We start from the raw sequence: 15,878 nt of genomic DNA, 5'->3' as shown, positions 1-15,878 counted from the left end.
AACACACACTTAAAAATATGCTTTCTTTAACCCTTATATTAAAAAGATCTATTACCATATTTAGGTCAATATGAAATACACATTTGCTTTTTTAATAGTGTGATGGGTGTCTAAGATTCAAATGACCTGAAAAGACACTTTAGTGCACTTAAAAGACAAAACATGTTTCACTAGAAATGTCTAAACTCCACAGTGGTCATACAAAAAGCTAATATGCAAGTAATGCCGAGGACACACGAACCCAAACTTCTAGTTCAGCAGAAATTTCGGGAGTGTTTGTGGCTGCTTTCTGCTAACAGCAGGACTTCTTCTTTGTGAGGCTGTCAACTAGTGACACGGTTTTCTCTTTCTCGCGATCTTCTTGTTCTTTTAAAACTCTGGCATAGAGAAAACAGTGTCAGAATTTATAGTCAGTAGTAATAATAGGTGACAATGAGAAACTATTATGCTGCGTTCACACTAGCCGCAGTAGAGCCGTCAAGCGCGAGTGATTTCAATGTTAAGTCAATGTGAAGATGCGTTGATGCGCGTCTGGAGGTCTCGTGCCGCGAATGAGGCATTTAGCACGGTGCGGTAGACGCGATTCTGCCTCATTCGCGCGTCTAGAAAAATTTGAACTTTGGCGGAAAAACAAGTTGCGTTAACCAATCCGGAGCTTGCTCTAGTAGTGACGTGACTACAGGAAGCGAGCGGAGTCGCAGAAGCCCCTCCCATGACACGAATTTCCATGTGAATGTCGTGATAACTAGAATTTCATGCGCTGCTTTCGCGCACAATTGAAGCGAGTAAACTCAAAATGTTCAAGCGGCAAACTAGACGCAATAGATGCGAATTTGACGCCTCAAACGCGGCTGGTGTGAACCCAGCATTAGGGTTTAACTGAGTTAAAATGACGCCCTGTCACTTATACAGCGTTGGTGATCACTAAAGTGCCGTCAATTTTTTTTTTTTTTTTTTTTATTATTTTTTTTTTAATAAGGCAATTGATATTCTAGTCCTTTAATTATCATGTTCAAAAGTAGTTTACTATACTTCTGTATTGTAGTTTAAAACATGGTTACTGATTTGGTTAACTCTTTCCCAACCAGCGTTTTAAAAAAAAAATTAAAAGCATTTTTATGATTTTCACAAGTTTTATGCCTTCCAGAAAATGTTCCTCTTTAAAAATATAAACACACAATATTAAATGAAAGAACAGACCTTTTCCTTAAAGGTGCAGTGTGTAAATTTTAGCGGCATCTAGTGGTGAGGTTGCGAATTTTGCAACCAACGCCTCAGTCCACTGCTCACCCCTCGCTTTTGAAACACATAGAGAAGCTAGGGTAGCCGCCACCGGACAAACATGTCATCGTCGGAGACAACTTAGTAAAAAAATTGTCCTTTAAGGGCTTCTGTAGAAAAATGGCGGCACAAAATGGTGGCTTCCATGTAAGGGGACCCTCTGTGTATGTAGATAAAAACTTCTCATTCTAAGGTAATAAACACATAGCGGTTCATTATAAAAGGTCTTTATACACCCATGATAATATAGTTTTGTATATTATTTTGCATTTCTGTCAAGAGATCCTTCTAAAAATTACACACTGCACCTTTAAAAAATAAATTAATAAATAAAATCCTGTCCTATCTTCATCTGTTCTCTTTTTCTCACTCCTCAAATATGGGTAGGTTTCTTCAAAAATGCCACATTTTGAGCAAAAAGCTAAAGAGATATTGCTTTTTTATAAAGGACTTTTGTTATAGATTAGATTTAGGATGAAGATCAAAACATACACATAGTTTTTACTGTTTTTGGATAAGTGGATGTTTCAGTGTTTTATAAGTTGGATAAGAGTGCCATCTAGTGGATAACAGCGGAACTATAGAATGCCGTAAAAACTCGTCATTGGCGGGAAGTATTTTCTCTTAACTGAAGAGATAACTTGTCAATGGCGGGGAAAGAGTTAACGAAGATATACCAAAATAATACCATAGTATTTTCTCTAAAGTTTGCTATGGAGTCCCATGTAAATACCATTGACTGTAAATCTGGTAAGCTTGGTGCTATATGAAGGTCTTCGCTTACCTTGCCATGTGAATCATGGACTCCATCACATTGTGGGCAGAAAAAGCACTACACTCATAGAAAATCAACTGGAAGTCCTGGAACACAATGACAAATAAGATCCAGAATAACAGGTTCATTATTAAAACACGTCATTCAGTTAATCTCGCTCCATGTGTCTGATGAGCTCACACTTGTCACTTCAAAAATCCCATTAATGCCTTTGTTAATGCTTTTATACAAAGCAACTTACAGAACGTATCATGTGTTATTAGTATGTCAAACCTACTATTAAACCTCCAAAGGAAAGAAGAGAGAAAGTTAAAGTGAACTGTAGGTAAAATTGAAATAATATTCACTTCCTCACAATGACCTGAGGATTATTTATTTAATTCTGACTCAGATCTTTTACTGATTCATGTGTTTTAAAGGAACAGTATGTAGGATTGTGGCCAAAACTGGTACTGCAATCACAAAACTTGTGGCTGAAACTGGTACTGCAATCTCACAACTGGTGGTCAATACACAACATGACAACATAAACATAAGTTGAGGGCTGCAACTCCACTTTTTAAATGACAATATCCTGGCCAGACCACTGTTGTCAGTGATATAAGTATTTAAAATAAAAATAATTTCTTAATGTCTAGTGACATATCAGGGCCATTTTATGATTAATTGATATAAATTTCTTACATACTGTTCCTTTAAAGGTAATCAATAAGTGCAACCCACCTTGGCTAATTTCTCTCCCATTCCGAGGGGAATCTCTCTCTGATGATCTACATCAGTCTTATTGCCCAAAAGCATGATGGGGATGTCTTCACCGGCTCCCTCCTGTTAGATAAACATGATCATTTATGAATTTGTGCCATAAATTTAAATGCAGGGGTGGGGAATCTGTGAACGTTATTTCACCAAGTAGGATTTGATCGTGGATCAACACTATTGTAAAAACTCTATGGGGCGGTTTCCCGGACAGGGTTTAGATTAATCCAGGACAGGGCCTTAGTTATTTTAGGACATTTAAAAAGTTTTTACAAACAAACCTTACAAAAAATATACTGGTGTGCATCTTGAGACAAAACAATGGCACTGATATATGTTAAAATAAACTTTAATTGAATTTAAAGTAGCTCAAATATGCATTCTAGTCTGGGACTAGGATCAGCCCTGTCTGGGAAACCGCCCCAATATTAGTTTCCATAAAAACATACGCACCTGCACGCTGGTCAGCCACTGCCTCACTGCCGTAAACGTCTGCTCATTAGTGATGTCATACACGACTACCACACCATCAGCCTTGCGGAAAAACTGCTTGGTGATGCTGCGATACCTGCCGTCAAAACCCCAGATTCAGAGTCACTTTCAGCATCCCCTAATAAAGAGTCTTTGAACTCTTTATTAAAGTTAGGATATTAAAACACATTAGGATAATAACACTATGATTTATAACAGTAATATAAAAAATACACTTGCCTCTCCTGTCCTGCTGTATCCCACATCTGGAGTGCGACCTGGCTGTTGTCTACCAGCAGAGTCTTAACACTGTAGTCAATCCCTATATAAGTGTTAAACATAAAAGCATGTATTGTTTATCACATATAAACCCTATAAGCATTTAAAAATAGCTAAATGTTTTCATTCTGAATCATAAGTTATACAATTGTCAAGCTGATGCACACAAACAAAATTTAGCAGTCATAAAATGACTGGTTTCTTGAAATATTATTTTTGTAAAAATATTATTTAAAAAATAAGTTATTAATTAATGTATAATGTAAAATGCATTTAGCAGGCGCTATTATCCCAATTTTATCTTATACATTTATCGGTATGCGTGTCCCCTGGGATGAAACCCACAACCTTTTGCACTCCAATGAATATACACCTTGAATATAGGAGCACCTGAAAACATTACATTACCATGGATGTGTAAGAGGTGAACTAATCATTTAAAAACAAACAAAGAAACTGGGCAGTAAAGATGATGAAAGTGTGGATGACTTCAAAATGCTGTATGTGCTGTCTGTGTATGTGGTCACTGATGATCTTGTTGAACAAGTCAGCAACCAAGGTGATGTAAAACCTCCCCAATGGTTTAAGATGCTTAATAAGCTTTAAAATGTGTTACAGTCATCAGCATGTGGCGAACTAACTGATCAAGAAATAGCTAGACCAACAAGAATAAAGGGACAGTTCACCTAAATTCAGTTGTATGCAGCCTTACATCAGCTTTGCATTAGAATTTTAAAAAATTGAAATTTAGTGAAAATTTTAAATGTAAAACTTTGATGCATTCAACCTAATGCACCAGAAAAAACATTCTTATATGGTCTTGAGCTGCACAAAAGTCTCTTACATACGCATTAAGATATGACTTAAGTGAACAAAAAGCAAAGACTTGGATTATAGTAACATAAAATATACTTTTAAAAGCTTTTCTGCCCTAAATGATTTTGGGTAAACTATCCCTTATATTGAGTTCTGTAAGGTTAAATCATAGACGTTAAAAAATATGGACGTAGTGTCCGTGACGTCACCCATAGTTTTGTTGAAGCTTAAAGTAGGCGGTGCCTGCCGTCGCCATCTTGGCCACGCGTCACCGTGCATCACTCGCTGATAACCGAAAATAGGTACAGAGGTGGAATGTGGGTGAAGCTAAGGTGGCTAGTAGCTAAAACCACACCCACCTAGCTCGATTCTAGTGACAGCAGTGGCAGTTCACCCGTTACTCAAGTGGCCACGCCCTTAATTATGCAGAACTTTAAGGCTTAATATCATTTAAACGGATGTGTTAAAAATCCCACCACCAAAAGTTGTCATGAAGGGCAAAATTTGCTATATAGACCCTTTTTGTACCAGGCTGTATTTTTTTACTGTAAAGTTGGGCATTTTAAAATGGGGGTCTATGGGAATTGACTCCCTTTTGGAGTCAGCCTCTAGTGGCCAGTCAATGAATTGGAGTTTTAAGTCACAATGAAATTGAAATTAAAAACTATATACATATACATATATATATATATATATATATATATATATATATATATATATATGGATTAATTGGCAAAATTGGCGTTTATCGCGTTTTGGAACCAAACTCTTCATATATATATATATACATATACATATACATATATATATGAAGAGTTTGGTTCCAAAACACGATAAACGCTAATTTTGAAAAAAATGAGTTACTGCCAAAATCAGTATTATATCAGATCAGTATTTAAAAGTAAATAATTAATTTTACGCAAAATCCAATATCCGCCGTGTTATTCTGTCATCTTTTCTCCCATTTTTCCCAAAAATGCGATAAACGCCACTCCTCCTTTTTCACAGAATGCAATAAATCCATTCCAGAAATTACAGCGGACCATTCACGCAATGTAAACAAACATGGCGGCGCCATGGAATCCTAGTTTTCCTCATCTACTTTGTACTTCGTGATCAACAAACAAAACAAAATAATACTTTAATGGCATTGATAAACCTGTGGTTGTTTTCTGTGACGGGAAAGATTGTCATCAACATCTAATAATTTACACGAAGCACCCGGGAGACTGGTGCTTATCTGCCGACAGCATCAAGTTTCTCATGCTAACACATTGACCCCAGAGGATCTTATGAATAACTTTACATTATTTTACTCAAAGTCAACGAAAATCGAGCAGGACCAAAACATTTTACAGCTGATCGCTGTGAAAAATGCTAAGGAACGACGTCAAGTATAACCGCTGCAATGACAGCGATCTTAATATGACAAAGTAAGTGTTTTGATTAATGCCATTAATGTTTATTTTGTCAGTGTATATCACTGTTCAACTAAATGAATATATCATGGCAAAGATGAATGCACATTTATATTCGCGTTTGATTCAATACATTTATAGATTTTTGAAAAAAAAAAACGTCTTGGATTTATTGCATTTTGTGGAAAAAATAATTCGTTTTTATAATAAATCTTTGAAAATCAAGTTATGGATTTGAAATTTTTATGTTTTTATAACCTAAAGATGCTATGGGAAAGGTTGTAACAGAAAATAGTGGTTTTCATCTTGAATAGAATAGAATACACTTTATTGTCCCCAAGGGGGAAATTTGTATTGGGCATAGCGTTACAATCTGTTGCATTACAACATGACAACACAAAACAAAACAAAACACAAAAACTCTTAAAATCCCTCTAAAAACAACACAAAATAAGTTACAAAGACAATACACTAGAATAGAAGACAACATGAGGATAAGAACAGCAGAGCACATTTAAAAGTATAAACTCAACATCTATATACTGACCATGGTAATTGAAGTGCAAAGTGCATAAAAGTGCGAGTGTGCTGTCCTTTAGTCTGCTAAAGTTTACTACTGGAATTCAGCAGCTTGACAGAAGTTGGAATAAATGATAACTTTAGTCTGTTTGTTTTACATCTTGGCACACGGAATCTTCTCCCTGATGGCAGTAGTTCATATTCAGGGAAGAGGGGGTGTAGGGGGTCTGCAGTTATTCTTTCTGCTTGTTTTATGACTGCTTGCTCATACAGGCTCTGTATGGGCCTGTATTCTTTCCTCCCTATTATCCTCATAGCTGTTTTGTGTATGCTGATCAACCTGCTTTTTAGTTGCACCGTTAGGTTTCCAAACCATGCCGTTATTCCATATCTGATAATGCTCTCCAGGATTGCCCGGTAGAACATGAGCATAATCTGACTACTTACTCCATATAATCTCAGTCGCCTTAGAAAATAGAGTCTCTGCTGTAATCTATTACAAAGATGGCCGATATGTGTATTCCAGCAGAGGAGATTGTCTATATGGACACCTAAGTATTTGTAAGACTTTACTTGGACAATTTTCTGATTTTTTATGGTGACTGGGTCGTGGTCAGTTACTTTTCTTGGATCAATAATCATCTCCTGTGTTTTTGTTACATTTAAGATGAGGTGGTTGGTGTCACAAAGAAATCTTGTCACTTTCTTGGTATAGAAAACACGTTTTTACCGAAATTTGTCAAAATGGATTTATTGCGTTTTGGAACCAAACTCTTCATTCATATATATATATATATATATATATATATATATATATGATATCGGAAGGTTGCCCTCGGGTTAAAGCAACACTATGTAGTTTCCATGTAAAAAATGACTTACAGCTCCCCCATGTGGTTGAAAAGTGCAACAGTGCCTGGCATCAGACACTCTTCTGCAGGCAGGGGGAGGGGCTGGGCTGTGTGCTCTACCCTCCACCACCACTTTCAGAGTGTGCTTCTAGCAGCTAGGAGACTGCTCAGGTTGCAGCAACAGTACAATTTGTCCAGTTAAACGTTGTTCTATCACTAAAATAATTTTAGAGACATTATTTAAAGGTAAAAAAAACTACATAGTGTTGCTTTAAATACACACCGGTACCACAAATACATTTAAATGGCAGGTTTTTAAATGACAGGAATGTTGGCGGGTGGACTGACCTACAGTAGCACAAGTACCAGGGTGAAAACAATCGTCACAGAAACGCCGTAAAAGAGACGTTTTTCCAACACTTGAATTCCCAACCAGAACGATCTTAAACAGGCGATCTGGACCTGAAGTGGCCCCTTCCACCTAAAAACATAAAATAATTAATAAAAAAAAACATGATTTAAAGTTCTTAATTCTGATTGGTCAATAGCTGTGTTTCATTTACAATAAAACATAGCAATGACCACCGCACCCAACGATTTTATGTATCACTATGAAACATTCAGTTGCTGTTTAGTCAGTCAGGGACTATTATTTCGAGGGGAAGAAAAGCTTTTAGTGATTTTACTTCATGGAAGTTGCATTGAAGCATCATTTTTTGCTTTAATATATTTGTATTGTGTAGTAACAGTTTTATAAAAGCAATAGGGCTAATACTGTAATGTGAATAAGACACGGCAGAAGGGGTTCGCTTGTGTCGTGCCTAATACAGACTTATTTCAGGATACAGCATAATTTCTTACAGAATAAATCACTGATGCTTTAATTTTACAGTTATAATTTATTTCTAATCCACATTAGAAACAAAACAGCTGAACTGCACATACAGATCATACAAGAATTTGACCATTAAAAAGTTTTCATACCGAGTGGACCGTCTCTTTGCCCACGGGCTGTCCCCTGGGTGAGGCAGGTGTTTGTGACTCTCTGTTTCCAGCAAGGCTTGAAGCTGACGTGGGAGTGCTTGTTGTGGGGTAGATATTGCTCATCTGGAGGTCAATGCCGTCTTCAATCTCCTCATCTTCACCCAACTGTCTTAGCTGGGACTGATAATAACCCTGCTGCAGGAGGTTGGGGAGAGGGTCCTCCTCAATCGAGATGATCCTCTGTAGATGATGTTTGGGAGAAGGTCGCCCATCTACAATGTCATCCAAATCTACGCTGTGTCCATTTATGGCGGTCATGTTCTTCCATTTTGAATGCGTCACAACTTCTTCATCACCATCACTGAAGATGACAACAGACACATGAACATTTACAGGGTATTTACAAAATTGTCAAAGCATTTCAGATTTTATTTATAAATGGAACAAACCACAATACTGGTTGGTAACACAGACAATGAATCAGTATTACAGACAGGACATCAGTATCATCTGCAAGTTTTTTTTTTCATTTTTGAAGAATTGTCATTAATTCTTCAGATTCACAACTACACATTGACAAATGAGAGTGACTAAGTGTATTATGAGGTGAATTTAACCCAAGTCTGGTATGAAAATAATTTGTTTGTTTGGAGTGTATTATAGCTTGTACTTTTTGTATGATGCTATCGGCGACCCCCCCCACCTCCCTTCAGCACCCCCCATCCCAATTAAACCATCCCCTTACTGTTCCCCCCCACAAGTACAAAAGGCAACTGTGCACTTGTTTTGACAGTAAAAAAAAGACTTAGCAATAACATGTTTACTACCGATAACAGCCAAACCATTGGTGTGTTTAGTGAAATGCTGGACCTCTGATAGGATGTGGTGAGTTTCAGCTACACTATATGCTTTTGTTGCAGATGTCATTATGCACAATTGATCAAACTTTCAGAATAGGAACATAATTATGAACCAAAAAAATCATACAACCTCCTTGACTAACTGTCAAATCTTAATAAAAGCAAACGATACATTATTAATGTAAAATAAGAAGAAAAAATTATAAATAAAATAGACTTCAAAATGTGTAGGAAAGAAAACAACAAATGCTTTTTAATAAAAGTATTAAATAAAATGTGTTCAATACCTATTCCCTGTGTCATTTCACTTTATTTATTATGACTCAACTTGTATACTTAAATGTTCTGATTTCTTTGTATGAATTCAACATTTGGCCTGATGGCTACATTTTGTGTCAATAGTCCACTTAGAAATCCCCTTACTGATAAAAATGCTGAATTGTGTCAAATACTTATTTTCCCCACTGTAACTCTTTCCCCACCATTGACGAGTTATCTCGTCAATTAAGAGAAAACGCTTCCCTACCAATGACGAGCTTTAACGTCAATCCATATTTCCACTATTATCCACTACGTGGCGATCTTGTGCAACTTATAAAACACTGAAGCATCCACTGATCCAAAAACAGTGAAGTCATTTAGAAAAAATTCAATTATCACAGCTTTTTGCTAAAAATTTGGTATTTTTGAAGAAACCTACCCATATTTGATAGGTAATAAAAAGAGAACAAATGAAGATAAGATGAAATTTTGTGTTTGTTTGTTTGAAAGCATATGGTCTGTTCTTTCATTTGATATATTGTATGTTTATATATTTAAAGAAAAACATTTTCTGGAAGGCATTAAACTTTTGTGAAAATCAAAAATGCTGGCACTTGCTGGCAACTTATTCAAAATACACTGGTGGGAAAAGAGTTAATGTCCTAACCATAAGCTTTGATCAAACTAGTTCGTTAATTTTGGTAGCGCATGTACAAATAAGATTATTGTGAGTTATTAAAAAGCAGCCTTGCCTCTTAAATGACGGCTTTCTTTCAGCATACTTCAAGGTAATTGATCCAGATCTCTGTGTCCATGAGAGTTTTCCAGCGGAGCTTTTAGGCTTTTGAAGAACAGTAAGCAAAGATTTAAAACTGTCAAAACACAGAGCCAGTACAATTATTTAATTGATATAAAATGTACCTACCTGATAGCACATGTCCCTTTCATCCCGCAAATGTTTGTTCATTTCCCTAGAGGAAGAACATGAGATGTGAAATCTGGGCTGACATTAAAACTTTGCTTTTTTATTTGTGATGACATCTTACCTTAGTAAGTCAAGCTGTTTGAGGAGACTGGCTCTCTCTCTCTGCAGACTCTCTGTTACCCTGTATATCTCCCTGAAGAAAACACAGATAGTCTTACAAATGCTGATATTGACGTATTGGGCGGTAGGTCAAAGAACAAATCAAAGAAGGGATAAAATTAGCAGACTTGTGGAATGTAAGTCAATATTTTAAAACATTCAGACAAAACAAAAATAAATAAATAAATGGTATTAGTGACTGTTATTGTAGATCTGTTACTGAACACAACAGTAAGTATTATCATATGCTCACATCTCTCTATCCTCATGCAGTCGTGAGGACTGTTCCTGGAGCATCAGGAGTTGTTCGTGGGCGAGACTCAGCTCTTGTGTGGTGGTCTCCAGCTCACGGCTCAAGTCCTCATTATACTGCTTTAGCTTCACGTTCTCTACGGCCGTCTCACGCTGCTCGTTGTGCAGCTCTCGACACTGACGCTCCAGCTAATGGACATCAAAAAACACACACAAACGAAAACAGAGAACAATGAACACTCAAGACATCATTCAAATTCAAATAGGTGACAGTCGTGCATATGGTCGAATCTCAGCTATGCTAATATAAAGATAACTGAAAGCCAGTCATGCAGTTTTAAATGTTACTTAAGTTCACATATAATGTCTCTCTATGTGTTTGTCTGTCAATCTGTTTATCTATACATCCATTGATGGCCTAAAACTAACTTTTTGCCAGACCTGCCAATAGCCAGTGTCTTGTTCTTTTTTAATCACTGTATACCATTCATCAACTAAATGAATAACATAGCAAAGATGAATGCACATTTATATATTGATTCAATAGATTTATAGTATTTTGAAAAAAAAACTTGTCATAGATTTATTGAATTTTGTTTTTATAGTAAATCTTTGAAAATCAAATTATGGATTTTAATTTTTCATGTTTTTATAACCTTAAGATGTTATGTGAAAGTTTGTAACGGAAATAGTGGATTTCATCTTGTCACTTTCTTGGTATAAAAAAAAACACATTTTTAAAGGACAAGTTTGGTATTTTACACTTAAAGCCCTGTTTTCGGATTGTTTGTGATGAGGTAGAGCGGTTTTGACTGAAATAGGGAAATATGATGCTGGCCCGAGAATTTTTGGTTTCTGTTTTATCACCCACTACCTCAACAATGGCTGCATAGTGCACTGGAACAATCCTTCCTAAAATGCATTAAACTTTCTTTTACAAAGACGTGAAACTCACCGAGTGGTCAGGGGTGTTCATTGATATGCTCACACAAAAATCGCTGCAAGAGATGTTTCCAACAGGTGTTTTACTATTCAATGTAAACTTGTGGACTATTTTTCCAAACGCCTCACACTCATATATTCTTCCGCTGAGAGCTTGAATAATAAACACTCCAGCCCAGTTGGTGGCGATAATTCGCCTTTGCCAATTTGCAAGAATTCAAACAACATTCCCGGCGACGGAGTAATACCGTACCTCACAGCACATCTAATACAAGTCAATGGAGTTGGACAAAAACTACGATAAAACCTGTTGGAATGCATTTTTTGCAGCGGTTTTTGTGTGAGCATATCAGTGAACACCCCTGACCACTCGGTGAGTTTCACGTCTTTGTAAACGAAAGTTTAATACATTTTAGGAAGGATGGTTCCTGTGCTCCTATGCAGCCATTGAGTGCGTTTACATGCACTGTCTTATGCCGATTATGCTTATTAAACTGATAACACGTGGGGTCATGTAAACGCGTAAAACGGGTTTCCTTTATTGGGGAAAGCCCATAAACGGTGTAAGAAAAAAACGATCGGCACAGGTAGTTTTTTGCTCATTACGCCAATTTCGCGTGGCATGTAAACACCTTAACCGGGTTTCTCACGGTTTTGTCCATGTGCGCATGTCTCCGCGTATGAAAGATAAACGTCACACGCGGAGGTAAGCGCAAAGTAACACATAAAACTCTCGACTAAAGCAGTTGGCAGAGAAACTGTGAAAATAGAAGCTCATGTTACATTTACAGGTTCTGCAGTCACGAGAAGAGATACAACAGTACAGCTTAAGACAGATATGCCGTTGACTTTTTGAACGACTATTGTGTATTATAGGTGGTGACATCACTGCCTGCGAGAAAACTGATAATTCTTCAAGTCCCATGTAAACGCAGTTGTCTGCATAGCCGGCTTATTGATTTGCATGTTTCCTGTAATAAGCAGATAGTTATCCGCTTATTCTGTGCATGTAAACATACTCATTGTAGAGGTGGTGGTGGGGGGGGGGTGATACAACAAACACCCGAAAATTCTCGGGCCAGCATCATATGTCCAAATTTCAGTCAAAACCGTTCTATTTCATCATAAACAATCTGAAAACAGGGCTTTAAGTGTAAAGTACCGAACTGGAGCCGGATTCACAAAACATTCTTAAGAAGAAAAATCTTCTTAACTGCCATTTTTATCTTAAATTCAAGCTTAAGAAAAAAGTTAAGAATACTTTGTATTCTCAAAAAAGCTTCTTAAGAAAGTTCTTATTTTTTTCCTTAAGAAAAAACTTAAGAATTCCAATTCTCGAAAAAAAACTGTCTTAAATAACATCTTAAAGTTAGGATAACCTTACAGTAGTCTTAAATCTCAAAATGTAAGATGTTTTATAAGTTAATGTGATTGTTTTAAATGTGACATGTTGTTTGTAGTCTGAAATGGCAATTTAATCAGTTTACTTCACATAGATTAGTTTAAAGAGGAATTCCACACTCATATAATGAAGTTTAATGGCTACTCAGTATATGTCATGAAACAAAAATAAGTATTAGTGATAATATTAGCAAACATTTATCTTCCTCCGTAATAGCCTGCATTCATTGTGAAATTACTTAACAGCTAAAAGTCGCTCTAAGCGGGAGGCGAACCGGTAATCGCTCCGTCATGTGAGTTGAGGGCTCCGAAACCACGGGCACGCTTCACCCTCCGTGTCCGTCTCTTAACGCGTGAGCGCCGGTCGCGGGAGACGAAGCCGTAGGCACAGAGAGTGAAGCAGGCACACCCGGAGCGCTCGACCCGCATGACGGATCGATTGGGACATTATGGAATTATATTTACGCACCGCACCGCCTCCTCTGTTACAACAGCGAATAACATCCTGTAGTAGTCCTAATGCATCACTCGTTTGTATCGCGTTAATGATCGCAAGGTAGTCAAAAGATTAATGGATAAGTGTATTGTTACCTTATTAGCAGGGTATCTTAATTCATTTAAAAGCTTGTCATTTTATTCTTAAGACACAAATGTAAGATATTCTTAAGAAAAAAATTGAGAACTTCTTAAGAAATGTTTGAGAATTCCACTTAGGAACATTCTTACGCACTTCTTATAATTTATCTTAAGAACTTTCTTATTTTTTGTCTTAAGAATGTTTTCGTGAAACCGGCCCCTGGTCCTTTAACAAAATTTGTCAAAATGGATTTATTGCGTTTTGGAACCAAACTCTTCATATATTCCATATTCATATCCAAATATACCATCCAAATCCTTTCATCCATCCTTCCATTCCTCTCTCCCTATATATATTCCATATACTATTCATCCATCCGACTTCACTTTGCTCATGAGTGTCTTGTACCAATCAACGCCTACGCCAACAATTTAACCCTTCCCATCACCCAAAACTTAATTAGATAAACTGCAGGGCGGGCCTTTGGCTGAACTGGTTTGGGTAAAAATTCCACACATGGTAATCATATTGATGATTAAGCTCTCCTCCTTATGCTTTTGTTTCATTTACTTTTTGCCCTGACTGTTTACACTTATAACAGGTTTAATACATGACTTCAAGTCAAAAGGTAATTTCCCACTGATGATCTGATCTCAATGTTTTAGAGGTTAAAGATATGTTTAAGACAGAGAGGAGGAATCTATCTATCTATCTATCTATCTATCTATCTATCTATCTATCTATCTATCTATCTATCTATCTATCTATCTATCTATCTATCTATCTATCTATCTATCTATCTATCTATCTATCTATCTATCTATCTATCTATCTATCTATCTATCTATCTATCTATCTATCTGCCTGCCTGCCTTTATCCATTCATCCCTACATCCCTATATACATTCAATATACTATCCATCCATCCAAATCCATCCATCTATCCCTGTATCTCTATATGAAGAGCTCAGATGCAAAACCCTCCAAGTACGTCTGACATGTTTTCTGGTATATGAGCATTTTTAGCAGAATCTTAATGGATTCTGCCAACAACCTGGTATTTTTAGGGTGGGAGTAAGCGGATTTCAAGCTAGAGTATTTGATAAATGTATAATGTGTGCCGAGAGCATTCGGTTAATATCTCATTTTTGACAAAGGTGCCGTTTAGCGGCTTTTGCATCCGAGCTCCTCGTATATATTTATAGAAAGAAACGTGAAGATATCAAAGTTTTTTAACTGCGTACTAACTGTAACCCAGAAGCAGCACGTGAAAGTGTGATGGCCTCAGTTTGTGCCATTGTGAATGTTTGGCAAGGGCTACGGTGGGAAGAATGATTTGATAAGAAAGCTGCTACACTTATGCTACTAAATATAGAAAGAAAATAGGACACAAACACAAGGTCTATTACCAAACATGAGAGTCTGCTTCACAGCACAGGCTCACAGGTTTATCATAAGTTATACTTCACCAAACAGCACAATGAAGAAAGTTAATTGTTGATTACAGATGACATGAGCAGAAAATAAAGCTTGCAATAAAAGGCAGGAAGAGTTAAGACTACGCTGATGCTACTTTCAATTTATTCATTATAATTAAAAGGCTTTGCATGGTTTTGTTATGTCTGTTAACACGGTCTGTCTTTAGAAATCCTTTCTCTTAAAAGTTTAACACAAATTGTCACTGAACGAATGACCACTCCTTCTGAGTGTGTTAGCTAAACAATTTGAGATGAATAAAGGTCAGGGTTCCCACACCTTAGTTAACGCCAAATTCAAGGACATTTGAAGGACTTTCAAGGTTCAATACCATCAAATTCAAGGACTAAATGTGGGGACACATTTCAAGTGAGAGCAAGGTTACAATGTCTTTCCTTTAAAGCAACACTATGTAGTTTCCATGTAAAAATGACTTACAGCTCCCCCATGTGGTTGAAAAGCGCAACAATGCCTGGTATCAGACACTCTTCTGCAGGCAGGGGGAGGGGCGGGGCTGAGTGCTCTACCCTCCACCACCACATTCAGAGTGTGCTTGTAGCAGCTAGGAGGCTGCTCAGGTTGCAACAACAGTACAGTTTGTCCAGTTAAAAGTTGTTCTATCACTGAAATAATTTTAGAGACATTATTTAAAGGTAAAAAAACTACATAGTGTTGCTTTAAAGATACATTGTTACAGCTCCCTTTCGAGGGAACTCGCGCTGCGTCACTGCAGTGACACTTTGGGGACACCTCCAGGGATAAGTGCATCTGAATGTGTATATCAAATTCGACAGGATGATGCGGGAGCCAGGATATATATCGCTATCTGAAATATTGCCAAAGACGGCATTACAGGGACGCAAGAAGTATGGCAA

General features: G+C 37.0%; 1 protein-coding gene across 2 annotated transcripts in view; it reads right to left on the bottom strand.

The window, feature by feature from the left end:
- cracr2aa (calcium release activated channel regulator 2Aa) overlaps nucleotides 1-15,878 on the bottom strand; it is a 30,627-nt gene continuing 14,749 nt past the window's right edge. The window contains exons 8-18 of one of the 2 annotated variants that reach the window (XM_073853713.1): nucleotides 10,609-10,796; nucleotides 10,318-10,389; nucleotides 10,197-10,242; nucleotides 10,024-10,115; nucleotides 8,151-8,511; nucleotides 7,515-7,647; nucleotides 3,524-3,605; nucleotides 3,266-3,380; nucleotides 2,780-2,881; nucleotides 2,066-2,142; nucleotides 1-377 (exon numbers count right to left, since the gene is read on the bottom strand). In XM_073853713.1, the coding sequence (XP_073709814.1) occupies nucleotides 293-377; nucleotides 2,066-2,142; nucleotides 2,780-2,881; nucleotides 3,266-3,380; nucleotides 3,524-3,605; nucleotides 7,515-7,647; nucleotides 8,151-8,511; nucleotides 10,024-10,115; nucleotides 10,197-10,242; nucleotides 10,318-10,389; nucleotides 10,609-10,796 (1,353 nt within the window). In that variant the 3' untranslated portion in view covers nucleotides 1-292. The remainder of the gene's footprint in view (nucleotides 378-2,065; nucleotides 2,143-2,779; nucleotides 2,882-3,265; nucleotides 3,381-3,523; nucleotides 3,606-7,514; nucleotides 7,648-8,150; nucleotides 8,512-10,023; nucleotides 10,116-10,196; nucleotides 10,243-10,317; nucleotides 10,390-10,608; nucleotides 10,797-15,878) is intronic. The other variant, XM_055174575.2, reaches the window with a different exon arrangement.

Source organism: Misgurnus anguillicaudatus, chromosome 15 (assembly GCF_027580225.2).
Source record: "Misgurnus anguillicaudatus chromosome 15, ASM2758022v2, whole genome shotgun sequence".
Classification (NCBI taxonomy): Eukaryota; Metazoa; Chordata; class Actinopteri; order Cypriniformes; family Cobitidae; genus Misgurnus; species Misgurnus anguillicaudatus.
This window is presented reverse-complemented; position numbering and strand designations above follow the sequence as displayed.